At 35.1% G+C, this 14,090-nt stretch overlaps 1 protein-coding gene across 1 annotated transcript; it reads left to right on the forward strand.

Moving 5' to 3' along the window:
• Positions 1-1,163: 1,163 nt before the first annotated feature.
• On the forward strand, positions 1,164-12,184 carry LOC107822027 (MLO-like protein 11). The gene is made up of 15 exons (XM_016648516.2): positions 1,164-1,724; positions 2,356-2,413; positions 2,526-2,752; positions 2,921-3,037; positions 4,094-4,154; positions 5,290-5,384; positions 6,598-6,672; positions 7,467-7,552; positions 7,788-7,837; positions 7,943-7,983; positions 8,725-8,895; positions 9,000-9,035; positions 9,781-9,848; positions 9,957-10,017; positions 11,438-12,184. Exons 1-15 carry the CDS (start codon positions 1,599-1,601, stop codon positions 11,840-11,842), a joined length of 1,677 nt encoding a protein of 558 aa, XP_016504002.2. The 5' UTR covers positions 1,164-1,598; the 3' UTR covers positions 11,843-12,184.
• Positions 12,185-14,090: the final 1,906 nt, after the last annotated feature.

The raw sequence follows: 14,090 nt of genomic DNA on the forward strand, positions 1-14,090 counted from the left end.
GTTTATACCCAGGTCTATTAAGTTCGAAAATAAACAATGGAAGAAATGCTCAAAAAGTTACGGTTGAAAAATATTTTTTTTTGTTTTTTGTTAGGTGTTCAATACTTGCTTTTGAGGCCGATTAATTCAAATTCATACCGAAAATCTCAGTTTAGGGGTAAAATATTTCCTAGCAAAAATAACTTTGTTCATAGAGTTTGAATTTAGGATATTTCACCGGATGGTTGTTAGGAAAATATTCTAACCGCCTTAATTAGCGGCTTGATTCACTTTTGAGGATTTGGGAGTAGAAAAATTTTGTGTACATGTGTCAGTGGAACGTGCGAAGTAGCAATGAAGTTGGAGCCCCAGAAACTACACGGAACCCCCTTTTTATGCTCACTCCTCCTGTCCTCCAGCTCATTTCTTTTCTAACCTTTCCCTTTTTTATTTGACTTAAATTATAGTATAAACTATCAGCCATAATTGAAATGAAAAATAGAAAATAATTCCACCATACCAAATCGGTTGTTTCAAAAATGGGACTTTTCATTGTTCCGAAACAATGAATTTAACAATACAATACAACCAATTTTAATGAAACAATCAATCAAACATTATTTTGGGATAACAATACAATAATACTACATCCGTTCACTTTTACTTGTCCAGTATTTTAAAAATAAATTTTCACGTTTACTTATCACTTTTAGCATATCAAGAGAAGACAATTTCTTTTTTCCTGTTATACCCACAGTATTAATTATTCATTTCAAATCATTTTCTCAAATTCATTAAAAATATACATCAATTAATATAGGTATCATGATAAATTAGGCACCTTATTTATTATTTCTTAAGGAGTATGCAAAGTCCGAAGTATACAAGTAAAAGTGAAGAGAGAGTGGGTACTTATTATTTGCACTATCAATGTATTTTACTTTGTAATAATAGAATAATTACTGTTTTATCAAATTATCACTACAATATTTATGAGAAAGTTTTACCTATAATGTGATTGCGTAAATACAGTCAATACATAAAACTTTAAACTCTTTTTTATTTGGAATCCACTTCCCCAGTTTCATTTTTGTCTTTGTTGGTTCCCTTTTGTAGTAAACTTGGCCATTTTTATTTCTTTAACATTTCCTAAAAGGCATCCCTCAGTCAACATTTGCTATTTTAAGTTCAGAAAAGCCATAAAGATTGGACCTTTCTGCTTTCAGTGAAAGAGTAGCTGTTTATGTGTGTGTTCTCATTAGTTTCAGGAATCATTTTATTACCTCATTATTATTAAGTGGGTCTTAGCTCTGGACATCAAATCAAATCAAATCTATTATAGTGTTGCATTGGCACATCTGTTAGGTTACTGGCACAAATCAACAACACTCTTTTTCTTGCTGGACTTTATAGCAGTTTTTGCAACTCCAAATCAAAGTCAATAGAACACATCTTTAAGTTCAGAATTTCTCCTCTACTTAGTACTTAATGTAAAAAGATTTAAGTAGAGGACCATGCAAGAAAGTTTTGATTTTTATGTCATGTGGATTGCAAGAAAGTTGTAATTTTTAAGTAATTTGAATTGTGGGAAAGGCCAATTTGAAATTTTATCACTGGGAATGGAAGAAGATAACAAAGAACTTCGGTCATTGGCCTTGACACCAACATGGTCTGTTGCTTCTGTATTGACTATATTTGTTGCTGTTTCACTCCTTGTCGAGCGATCCATTCACCGCTTATCTACTGTAAGCACAATTCTCCTTTGATTTCTACCCTTTTTCACTTTGTAGTTTTGTTGGAACATTGCTCTAGGACTATCTTTTGTTTGATTTTTGGGTTAGTGCTATTCTCAGACATATTGAGGGGGGGTTGATGTTATAAGAATAAGATACTCTCTCTCTGTGACCAGTAGGAAGGGTCTAAATATTCATCAGTAGTTCTTGGTCATATACAAATTTGCTTTTGATTACTCAAGCTGCTTAAAAATTGATTATAGATTGAGGAACTTATCCTAGATTTTCTGGTCTTGGATAGTTGCTCATATTTAACAAGCTCCATTTTAAATTCCAAGTGGAAAGAGAAATATAGGGAACAAATGCGCAACTTCTTTCTTTTCAACAACAACAACAACATACCCAATACTATCCCACACCGTGGGTCTGGGGAGGGCAGTGTGTATGCAGACCTTAACCCTACCTTGTGAGGATAGAGAGGCTGTTTCTAATAGGCCCTCGGCTCTTGAAAACTTCCTTCTTTTCAAGATCATGATATTTGTTGAAACAATTTTGTTGTATTTGGTTGATTATGTTTCTTGTAGCACCGATGATTATGTCAATAAAAACTAACTACTTAGTTTTTATTACTTTCTCATGTCAGTGGTTGAAGAAAACCAATAGAAAGCCATTGTTTGCAGCTGTGGAGAAAATGAAAGAAGGTACTCTATGTTGAAAAAAGTTGGAAAAGACTTTGAAATTTGGAGTCCTCTCATTCCAGCCCCCAAAGCATTGCTTTTCCTGTCATAACCGTTTTCAATGTTTGGTATACAGAGTTGATGCTTCTTGGATTCATTTCTCTCCTACTCACGGCAACGTCCAGCATCATATCTAGTACTTGCATACCATCAAAGTTTTACAATAATGTATTTGCTCCATGTACAAAGTCTGAAGTTGATGAAGAAATGGAGAACAAAGATTTGAAGGAGCGTAAACTTTTGATGGCTTTTACTCTTCAGAGGAGAGTATTAAATACCTTCAATCAAAACACCTGCGGAGAGGTAAATTTGATTTTCCATGTGGCATATTAGACCATTATTTCAATATCTTGTTCGATTCTATTTCTGTTTCCATAATATGATTATCTTACAAGAAGGAAATAACTCTAAGCTTTCTAAAATTGTTTCTGAAGTAGTAGTGTCAATAATCTGAGTCTAACATCTTGTCAGAATCATGAACCATTTGTATCATATGAAGGCCTAGAGCAGCTGCACCGCTTCATCTTCGTCATGGCCATTACTCATATATCTTACAGCTGCTTGACAATGCTGCTGGCGATTGTTAAGGTAGTATTATCTATTTTACTTGAACCTTGCTAAACAAATGCACATTGTGTTGATGAAATCTTTAAAGTCCAGTTGTTTTTTTGTATATGTTAATCTAATTGTCCATGCTTTTCCGAGTAGCTAGTTCGATTGGACGTACAAGTAATTTGTGATGTATTGATCTGGCTTGCGAAGTCTACAGTCATATAAAAAAAAATCTACAGTCATATATGATGGTAATACAATACATCCTCACTTATTTCCCCTTCACTTAGTACCTTGTGGACAGAAGATTTCTGCTTGAGTTCCTGATATTCTTAGGGATTGCTTGGTTAAACGGTTAGGAAAGATATACTCTGCATAAAATAATAAATTATTTGGTTAGAGGGATTAGGAAAAATAATCCCTGCATAACTAATGTAGCGCTTGGTTCGTCGTATAAGAAAAGTAATCCCTGCATTACTAATGCAGCTTTTGATTTGCTGTATTAAAGCATAATACTCACATTAAGTTATGTTGGAATCTATGTAATAATATGCAGGAGAGAATTTGAAATAAGAAAATGCGCATTATCAATACTGAGATATAATGTACTTATTCTATGTCTTAAGCCTGGGTCCTTTTGCTAATATTGGTTATGAGGAAATATGTCCATTCAAAAGTTGCACTGGTCTACAAATATGTAACAATATCTGTTTGAACATTGTCCTCATTCAGTCATTTGTCAACAAGATCTGCTGCGATTATTTCGACATTTAAGCATATCATCTCTAGCAGTTTCATTCACTCTGCAGCCGAGCTCATCTTTCATTTTACATTAGGTACAACCGATTGTCTATATTGAAATTGGTGAATGTCATGACATATTGGCTATAACCAAAGTTTCATTTCTTTATCACTTCCTAATTGTGTCAGCTACTAGCCATTTTCTTGCAGAAGTAGCCATTTATGTCCTGTGAAATACCTCTTTTTGGTCTTTATCCTCATTATTATCACTGCTCTCTTCTTGTTTTCTTCTGTGTTTCCTCTTCACATGTTCTTCATTGCTAGCTGACTGATAAATGAAAATTTGGCCAGATCCACAGTTGGAGGAAGTGGGAAGATCAAGCTCAAATGGACAGACATGATGTGCTAACCGGTAAGCTATACTTGCATGTGATTTATCAGAAAGTAATCTTGTTCTCTAGCTTCTTCCACTTGTGGTTTCCTTGTAATCATTGTGGATAAAAGCTACTGTTTTTTTTTTTTTTGGTAAGGAAAATCTGCTGGTTTTAAATTCTTATTTTAACAAGAGATGCAATTTTAAAATGTGTTCAGAACTAGAAAGCAAAAGCCTTTGTATAATTTATCTAAAAGGAATTATAAGGCCTTTGTACTAGAAAGAAAGTCAGCTGTGTCAAGAACCATGCATGTGTTATGATGGAGATGGAGCAAGGCAAATTAGCAGTTTAACGTACGACACTTTGTACTGTAAGTATAAGTTGGATTTTGATAACCTAAATCTTCAGAGACTCTACTCACTCTTGAGAATGTACATGCATAAGCTGATGTCTAAAGTGAGTATTTGGAGACAAGCCGAAAGTTAAAGAAAGCTGATGGCTTTCCCTCGACTAGGTGAAGTTCTCCTTTTTCTAATTTAAGATCAACTAAAGAAGAGTATCAAGGGTTTCATGTAACTGTAGAAGGGTGAACTGATTCTCTCACCGTCTTTTTTATAAACCCTTGTATTCAGTAGGACTAGATCCAAGTTTAAAGATACATCTTCATATCGTTATAAGAATTGAAACAAGCTGGATAAAGGCCATTACAGATTTGATTAGGCCAAAGCAGAGAACCTGTGTTATTAAAGTTGGAAAATCATACTGAGGTTTGGGTTAATCTACCTACTGCTAGTGTCCAAGATCAGTGCCTTCCAATTAATAGTAGATGTGGTAACATGCTCTATACTTGAGTGTTCTTCACAGGACAAGGTATGCGTCTAAATTGGACACTGCTTGGACTTGCAGATCAAGTAAGATCGGATAGAGGATTGGTTATTATCTCATATTTTTCTCCTTCACTTTGCTTCTATGCTTCTGTTTATCTGTATTTATACTTCAGTACCTGCTTGGTATTCATTGAAGAGATCAGTGATTTATTCTTCTAGAAATATGTCTTAAAACCTCAATTTGTGCCCCTTTGAATAGCTTAATGGGGAGAAATTCATCACGCTCTTTATCTTTGATAAAACTGAAAAAAGCTAGTAAAATAAACTGAATTTTTTTCCATTGCAGAAATTTCTAGAGCCAAGACATTCCGGAGGCAGTCGACTTTTGTCAGAGTTCACACATCAAGTCCACTTGCCAGGAATCATTTCCTTGTTTGGGTGGTTAGTTCTCTTCTTACATATTTCATACTAGCCCTCACATAATTTCATTCTCCAAAATAAATAAATAAATAAAAAGCGTTTCCTCTTTAATTGTTAAGCTTTTGGATGAGGTTGTTCACACAATTATGTGGTATCAGAGTAGTTCTCCGGATTTGAATCTAACCACCGCTTATTTCCAAAGTATCCCACGTGCTTGGGCTTGGCTCAAGAAAAAGGGGGCAAAGTTGCAGACTTTAAAATGTAAATAAAGAAAAAGGGGCCATGTTCCCGACCTAAAGTAAATAAGTAGGTGTATTCCTCTCCAACAACTTAAGTTTTCTAGATGAGGCATTTCACACAATTGAACAAATTTGATTAACGATGGATTTAATTAATCAATATCTATATCATTTCTCTCGTGAAACAAATTAACAATGGATTTTAGTTAATTGAAATTTTTTTTAAATAGGTACAAATACAAGCCTTAAACTTTTCAAAATTATAGTATTTCGTTTCGAGGATTTTGTTATTATCTTTTTTACTAAAAATTTTTTACATGTTATTTTATTTTTGGATATTAGGTTCTAGTTAAGGTATTAAATTGAAAGTTAAGTCCGAAAGAGGGCATGTACAAATCTAACCAAAAGAGCTCGTTAAGTGCGAAAGAGGAGTTTGAGTTCTTAGATTAATGTAAAAACATATAAGGGCTTGCATGATACTATGGACTTAAGGGCTTGTATCATCATTTTCCCTTTAAATTGTGCTTGTATCATCATTTTCCCTTTAAATTGTGATTTCCAATCTTCAAATTGTCTATTTATTACTATTTTCTTGATTAAAGTTTTTTTGGCTGTGATTTCCCTCTCTATGGGTACTTCTCTTGACAAGCATTACGATGTTTACTTAAATAAATTTTCTTTTGAAACACATTTCTGAATGATAAATGCTTTTTAAGACATTTCATTCTTCATTTTCCTATCTGCTGTCAATCAGTAATATTTCAGTTGCAATTAATGGTTAACAAGAGGCGCAATGATGACAATACCAATCTAGCAACACAATATACATCCAATAATGTCCACCAATATTTGTTGCAATGTATCTAAAGTTACTTGTGTTGGCTTACTCTCTTTCTTTTTCTTTTTCTTTTTCTTTTAAGATTGGCATATAACCCATTACTGAGGTGTTGTTGTATTGGCATATAACCCTCGTATATTTCTGTCAAATTTTGCAGACCTGTTTCTTTCGGCAGTTTGGCCGTTCAGTTGTTCGTGCCGATTACCTTACTCTACGCAAGGGTTTTATCACGGTATGGATCCAAGACAACTTGTAAAGCCATGCAGTGAAAAAAGTCAGTGAGCTTTGATGTTGCAGGCGTGCATTTGTCTGCATGCAAGAGGGAAGAGGAGAGAGAACTTGAAACATTTTCAAGCAAGAACCACTTTCCTTGAATAACAAGGGGAAAAAAAGAACTAATCACTTGCAAAGATGAAGTATAACATTCTAATGCTTTTGAAGGCAGTCTTGCAGAGCAACTTAAAATTCAAAAAGTAGTTAGGATGTGGAATTTCTTAGTCTAGGTTTGAGGAAATTACCAGTCCAAAAAAGGACTCAGACTGATGATTAGAAGAAGCAGTCATAGCACTGTGTAATGAGCAGGAAATTTCAAATAGATGATAAACAACAACAACAACAATAACTACGTCTTAGTCCCAAATAAAGTTGGGGTCAGCTATATGAATCCTCATTTCTTTTGTTAAGCTCAACTCTTATCGTCATCATGCCAAAATAAAATATTAGTAGTGAACATAAATTTTATATATATATATATTATGGTAATAATAATACAATTGATGCACACTATCAAGAATGGAACACTTCCTTTCATAGCTAGACATGAAACTTACCCGCTCGTTTATCCAAAAGATTAGAATGCTATATAAAAGTCCGGTTCATTACGAACTCTATTTTAGGGATCTTTTCTGAGTTATCTTCATGTTTGTATCACTGATTTTCTTTTCCATCACAAGAGTATCTCTTGATATGATAGAGATTTCTGTTATAGATTACTAGTTACGACCTTTCTCCTCTTATTCATGGCAGAATCACAACCTTACATCAAACTATGATTTTCACAGCTATATGATTCGCTCAATGGAAGAAGAATTTCAAAGAATAGTTGGTGTAAGGTAAGCATATAAAGTACTCCTTTCGCATTTTTCATCCTCTTCTGACTAGGCAGAGAGTTAAAAAGTTGTTAAAGAGAAGTGGTCCCAAATGTGGAGAGAAGTTGATTTTGATTAGTTCTAAGATTTGATGAAAAAGTGGATCTCATATAATACAACCATCTTTCTTAGTTCTTTCTTTCCATCGTTGGTTTCTTGATTGAAACTCTGTCATAACTGTTGTGTCATATATTTGTAGTGGCCCTCTGTGGGGATTCGTGGTGGGTTTTATGCTGTTCAATGTGAAAGGTACTGCGTCTTCCGTTTCTTGGTTTTTTGTCATTAGATAAGCTTGCATTTTCTGCTTCCCAACAGTTGTTTTAAATGAATGACCGATTGAACTTCTACATGCAGGATCAAATCTGTATTTCTGGATAGCGTTAATTCCTATCATTGTAAGTGCTTCCACTGCAATTCTATTTTGGGAGTCTTCATAAATGCATGAATATGTTTGTGTACTTAAAAGTAAAACAATGCCAATTTCCTTTTTCTCTTATTCCTTCTGGAGTAGTGGAGGACTTGATGTGACCCTGAACGAGTAGTCTTTCTTAATTTAGGACTTGTAGTGGGTTACAAGCATATCAGTTGCACAATTTCTTTTTTTAGGAGATACACTTGGATTAAGCCCTTCAGCCACATAATGTTTTATTTTCCACAATGAGAGATATTGAAAGAAAAAAGAAAATAAACTGGGATAAAAGAGGACTATAAGTGCACCCAAGGGTGTGGCCGAGTGGTCAATGAAGTGGGTGAGAACCATGAGATCTTAGGGTCAAACACTAAGTGATTTTTTTCCCATAGACAGTCTTGGTGGACAGAGTTACCTGGTATCTGTTGCTTGTGGGAGGTCACAAGATCCCGTGGAACTAGTCGAGGTGCCCCCAGATGGCCCGGTGTTGGTTATCAAAGAAAAAGAAAGAGGACTGTAATTGAGTTAAAATACATATATGTGATAGAACATATGCTTGCTTTAGCTAGGGGTGAAAATAATTTGCAGTACTGTAGCCCAAACATTAAATTCTCCTCCTTGGGTAGTAAGACACTTATCTCTTCCCTTATTTTCTGAATTATTTGTATATTAACTTATGGACGTGGTAATATGATAGAGATAGTCGTTCACTTGTGCTTCTGTGCAGCTTGTCCTACTCGTGGGTACAAAACTGCAGCATGTAATCGCAACCTTGGCATTGGAGAGTGCCGGATTTACTGGCTCATTCTCAAGGGCAAAGTTAAAACCACGAGATGAACTTTTCTGGTTCAAGAAACCAGAATTACTTTTGTCCTTGATTCATTTTGTCCTTTTTCAGGTTTGTTTTATTTTCATACTTCAATTGTTAATTGTTTTGACTATCTACTAACATAGTTTAATGACTATATATTCTAACTTGTTTTTGCATGCTTATTTTTGCAGAATGCATTTGAGCTAGCTTCATTTTTTTGGTTCTGGGTATTCACTGTTCCCTTTCTTGTAGCTTAATGTTTTCTATAACTTTGAACTTTACGTTTAATACCTGGTCAAAGCATTTTACTTTTAACTGTATTGATATTCTCGATTTTTTATCATTTGACGTTGTCAAATTTTCTGCAAATACTAATACTTGTTGCTTTTTAACTCAAATTCTTTCTTAGAGTTGGATGAAACAATGTTTTCTCCCTGAAATAATTTCTTAACATTGAGGGCTTTTTTCCCTTCACCTGTGGATCTCGCTAATACAATCTCCTATAGTTTTACTAATAGATGTGTGCGTACATCCTGGAACACTGGGGCGAACACCAGTTCTTTTTCCATTTTTGTTGTCATTTGCTCAACAAAGAAAACTCAATTTCTCCTCTCTTTTTTTCTTTTTTTTAAGTCAAAAATTTTCTTTTTCTTCTGCATATATAACCCTTAGATTATCAAAATCTTGTCTGAATTTTCTTCTGAAAAATTGTAATTATCCTTGCTTCAAGTTAGTAATGTAGTATTTCCAAATTTCACCAGGAACCAATAGACACCTTGTGTTTTCTGTCGTTGATAATTTCTCTTTCAGTGCCCCCCAGTGTTTTGGGATCCTATAAGCTGATTTTCGAAAAACATTCTCTATCCTGTGTGCTTGAATAATATGTTCTACCACATGCATATGTTGTTTCTGTGTAGTAGACACTAATATTCTGAATGTCTGAGTTTCGACAATGTTACATTTTTATTCCAGTGGCAATTTGGGTATAACTCATGCTTCATAAAGAATCACACACTTGTGTATCTACGACTAATTATGGGGTATGTGTAATTACAAACTGTATTTTTATCTCTTATTTAAGGTTTTACATTGTTACCAATGTATATCTGTTTAGCACAATTGTTTGAGCTTGTGCTGTTGTCACCCAGGTTTGCTGGACAATTCCTTTGCAGTTATAGCACCTTGCCACTCTATGCTCTGGTTACACAGGTATATCTAACGACGGATGTAGCTAAACTAAGAAGTCAGAATTAAGTACTATGATTTTCTTTCTAACTTTCCACTTTGTATGACATTACCTCTCTGGCCTTCTACAAAGGGTTAGGGACTACATGGTTAAATTCCTTCCAAAATAATTAAACTTGATTAGAAGACAAAACTGCTCTGGATTAGACTTTTTCTTCCCTCGTCTTTCTTCCTATCTTCCTTTTTTCTCAAATTTAATTTTCGATTCTAGTTCTTTTTTCTTCTTCCACATGGCAAATGCACACTACAGATTGGTAGACAGCAGAGACTGGAGTAGGTGAGGAAAAGGGAGGTGATGGTACAGGGGAAAGGGAAGGGGCTTTACTTTTTTCTATTCTCTTTAGGTATATGTTAAATCATGAAAGGTTATCTTCTGTCCAAAATGTGGTACTTCAAAGGGGCAACAGATTCCAGAGATCAAGGTAATCATCCTCATAAAATCTTCTTGATCATCCTAAAAGGTGGTAAAAGTGAACAATTGTAAACATTAAACTTTATAAACTACTGCGCGACCTGGTTCACTTTCCTAATTACATCCATGATTTAAGTGTGATCCTTAGCTGTTTTTGCTTCCAAAAGGACTTGAAGATAAACCAAAATAATGATTGTGACTGCCAACAGTCTGAGTTATTAAAGCTGCGCCTGAAGTTCATTTTTTCCTGTATCTTTATGTGGGTAATTCATGGCTGAAGAAAGAAACAAGTCCATAACTTGTGATCTAGTTTAGGAAGATGGATGGTGCTGAAGTCAAAAGTAAAAAAGTTGCATAACACAAGGATGATGAGAGTTTAATTCTTGTGTTTCTAGTGACCTTGTATTCTGAACAAGTCTCTAGGTCATGTATGCATCAGACATTCCAGATTTTAGATGTACTGCTCTTATGCTGTGACCTGTGAAGTAAACTCTTTATTAATTCTTCTTTTATTTATAAATAAATAAATTATTTTCTATCTTCACTAAATTTTGTGATGTCTACATGTAGTTCATCATGTTAGTCTTCTACCAATGGAAGGTCTAGCTTGAAAAGTAAATTCTATTTTATAATACTTGTCTGCATTGTTAATTTCTGGTCAAGCATATGTTCTAATGTCTGTCAATGCAATTCACCTTGCTAATAACCTATGTTAACCTATGTTGCTCGGACTCTCCCAAAATATTGTGGGGTGCGTGTCGGATCCTCCAAATGCAATTTATTTTGGAGGATCCGACACGGTTGCGACATCATTTGGAGAGTCCCCGCAACATAGCTAATAACTCTGCATGTTGCACATCCTCATTGAATTTCAAAATAATTTTCATCGACTAATAAAATGAGCTTGTAGTTGTTCATATTTTCACTATCCAAGAACAAAGCTTTGAGCATGTTATACTGTCTCCTTTGCAGATGGGTACAAACTATAAGGCTGCATTGATTCCACAGCGAATAAGAGAAACGATCCATGGATGGGGAAAGGCAGCAAGAAGGAAAAGGAGGATGCGCATGTTCCCAGATGATTCAACTGTGCGCACTGATACAAGCACAGTGATTTCACTTGAGGAATACGATGACCAGTTGGTTGATAGCCCTCGAACAGTGCATGGTGCAGGGACTGAAATTGAGCTACAGCCACCTGCAATTGTCACGGAGGATCACCATTCAGTAACAATTAACGAAACTTCAAGTCGTGTTGGTACTCCTCTCCTTCGGCCCTGTGCCTCTATTTCTTCCACAGCTTCCCCAAGTTTTCCACCTGAAGTATTAGCAAGATCATCTTCAATGCCTGCTAGAGGAGATTTGGGTAAAGATTAACCGCCACAGTAAAGTTGGAGAACAACGGAAAATGGAGTTGGCGTTATTACATTTGCAGGTTGTTTAACTTGGCATATAACAATATACTTGGAAAATGTTTACATGTGAATGTGTATCAAAGAAAATCTGCAGGTAGTAAAGGATAGTTATTATAGTTACAAAAATATTTGTTCTCAAACGCTTTATATACCGCTGTTTCTCTATGTAGTTTCCCTTGTATAACCAGTTAGACGTATGAGATGGCTAAGTAAGATGGAGCACATTAAAGCTTGTATTGCTTATTTTTTCTCTTAAATAGTTAACAGTTCAACTTATATACAATGACAGTTTAAAGAATTTTTACATTATCAGTGTATCTTAACCGCAAAAGGTAATTTGCCTTGTTTTTATGGTTACTAATTTCATTTTTTGGATGATTACATACTACTTCGACGATCTGATAGTGTAAAACTCTTTTTACACTGTCACTATATAGAATAGAAGTTAAACAGGAGACAAACTGGAGATACTATGGTTCAATTGGACTTGCAAGCTTGTATTTCACAATGGATGTATTTGTCAATCCTGTATGATTTCCAATTGTAATAACATTCAAAGTAGGAGAGCCAGTACATACTATTTTTAAGGATGCTTAGAGACATGCTTTATTAACTAAGGTGCCATTACTAGTAAAGACTAAAGCAATGGCCTATGCAGGTGTCAGCTTAACTGCTCCAAATTAGTCATGTTTCTCAAAATTGGGCAACACTGCTTTCTCCCTGTTTCCATTTTCATGATCACCACCAGCTTGCTTTTCCTTGTCAGTCTGCTTTGCATTCCCAATAATACAGCCAAAAACGGGCGGCTGACATCCATATGGGCAAGGATATTGGATTGGTTGAGTTGGGCAATTGCATACTCCACCAGGAACACCAATTCCAGGGGTTGGAATCCGCCCTGGAATTCCTGGTTGGTTACAATTTCCACTTCCACAAGAGCTACCATAGCTTCCGCCACCTCCACCTCCTCCGTTGTTATTGCCATCGCTTCCCCAACCCCAACCAAAGCCTCCACCACCGCTTGATGGTTTTGTCACTCCATTGGGGTTTTGGGAGTTTTCTGGTTTCTCGTCTTTTGTGGGTTCCAGGAGGACTCTATGAGCAGAGCCAAGGCTTAAACTTATGAAGAGCCATAAAATTAAGGGAATACATTTTTGAGAAGCCATTGTGGCGATACTGAATTGGAAATGCTTCTTTTGCATGAAATCCCAAAGGACTGATCATCTCTACTTATAGCGTGGCTAAATGCATGCGAAAATTCATCTTGAAAGAAACACCCTTGACATTGCTCGACCATTACGGAGTCATCAACCTTGCATGGATACAAAATAGTGAGAGCTATATGTCACCATTATTGCCGCCAGTCGTCAACCTTTCCTATATATACGTGCGTTGCACATATATTTTATATTTTTTTTATAACAAATCCACTCGTGTTATGTCAAGATAAAGTTAACTTTCCCATGCAAAAAACTAAGCATAACTTTGAAATATAAAGTTGTAAATACATAATTTTCGAAGAAAATGTGTGATTAAGAGGACTAATGATGAGCTAGAGAGAGGTGTCGCATGCATCGCAGATTTTAGAACCAGCTTTATATAGATAGATTACAATGACAACTCTTCAAAGCCAAAAGTTGATGAGTTTATATAAAGTTTCAGAAATATAGCATTTCTCATGACCGTACGAACTCATCAAATTTGACAGCTAAAAATAGAGTTTAGCTATTTTGATGAATTGATGGTTTTATCATCTTCGATAATAATGTTCTATCTTAATCAATTACAATTAAGTGACTAACTTGCACATGTTATGCATTCTAAACTTAGGCAAGAATCAAGAGCTCTATAAGTTTTCAGAACTTATCATCATATTTAATGCATATTCATTAAATCGGTAACCAACAAAGAGCAAAAATCAACCAGTATAATAAAATCGTAGAATACAAGCAAACTTACCACAAGCTGAGTTCGACTAAGCTTGTTTTGCCAATGGCAATATAACCTTCTGCAGTAAATACAACATGCCATTTTGTTGCCCTAAGGTTCTCTCAGTTTGAATAAGTAAACTAATAGATGCATTGTTGGAGGTGTAGTAAGGAGTTCAACTTATTCAAGATTACATCTGATAATGTATTAGACTTGAGATGGTGAACAGAAAAATGACAGTAAATAATTCTTTTCATATTAGAAGAGATTTGCCTTTATTA

Source organism: Nicotiana tabacum, chromosome 10 (genome assembly GCF_000715075.1).
Source record: "Nicotiana tabacum cultivar K326 chromosome 10, ASM71507v2, whole genome shotgun sequence".
NCBI lineage: Eukaryota > Viridiplantae > Streptophyta > Magnoliopsida > Solanales > Solanaceae > Nicotiana > Nicotiana tabacum.

What these genes read in the sequence shown, in the direction of transcription:
- LOC107822027 (XM_016648516.2), top strand. Translation starts at nt 1,599, where the DNA reads ATGGAAGAAGATAACAAAGAACTTCGGTCATTGGCCTTGACACCAACA. An exon ending in ATCATTTCCTTGTTTGGGTG is followed by an intron (nt 5,385 to 6,597) that starts GTTAGTTCTCTT and finishes CAAATTTTGCAG; the next exon opens with ACCTGTTTCTTTCGGCAGTT. An exon ending in TAGCGTTAATTCCTATCATT is followed by an intron (nt 7,984 to 8,724) that starts GTAAGTGCTTCC and finishes GCTTCTGTGCAG; the next exon opens with CTTGTCCTACTCGTGGGTAC.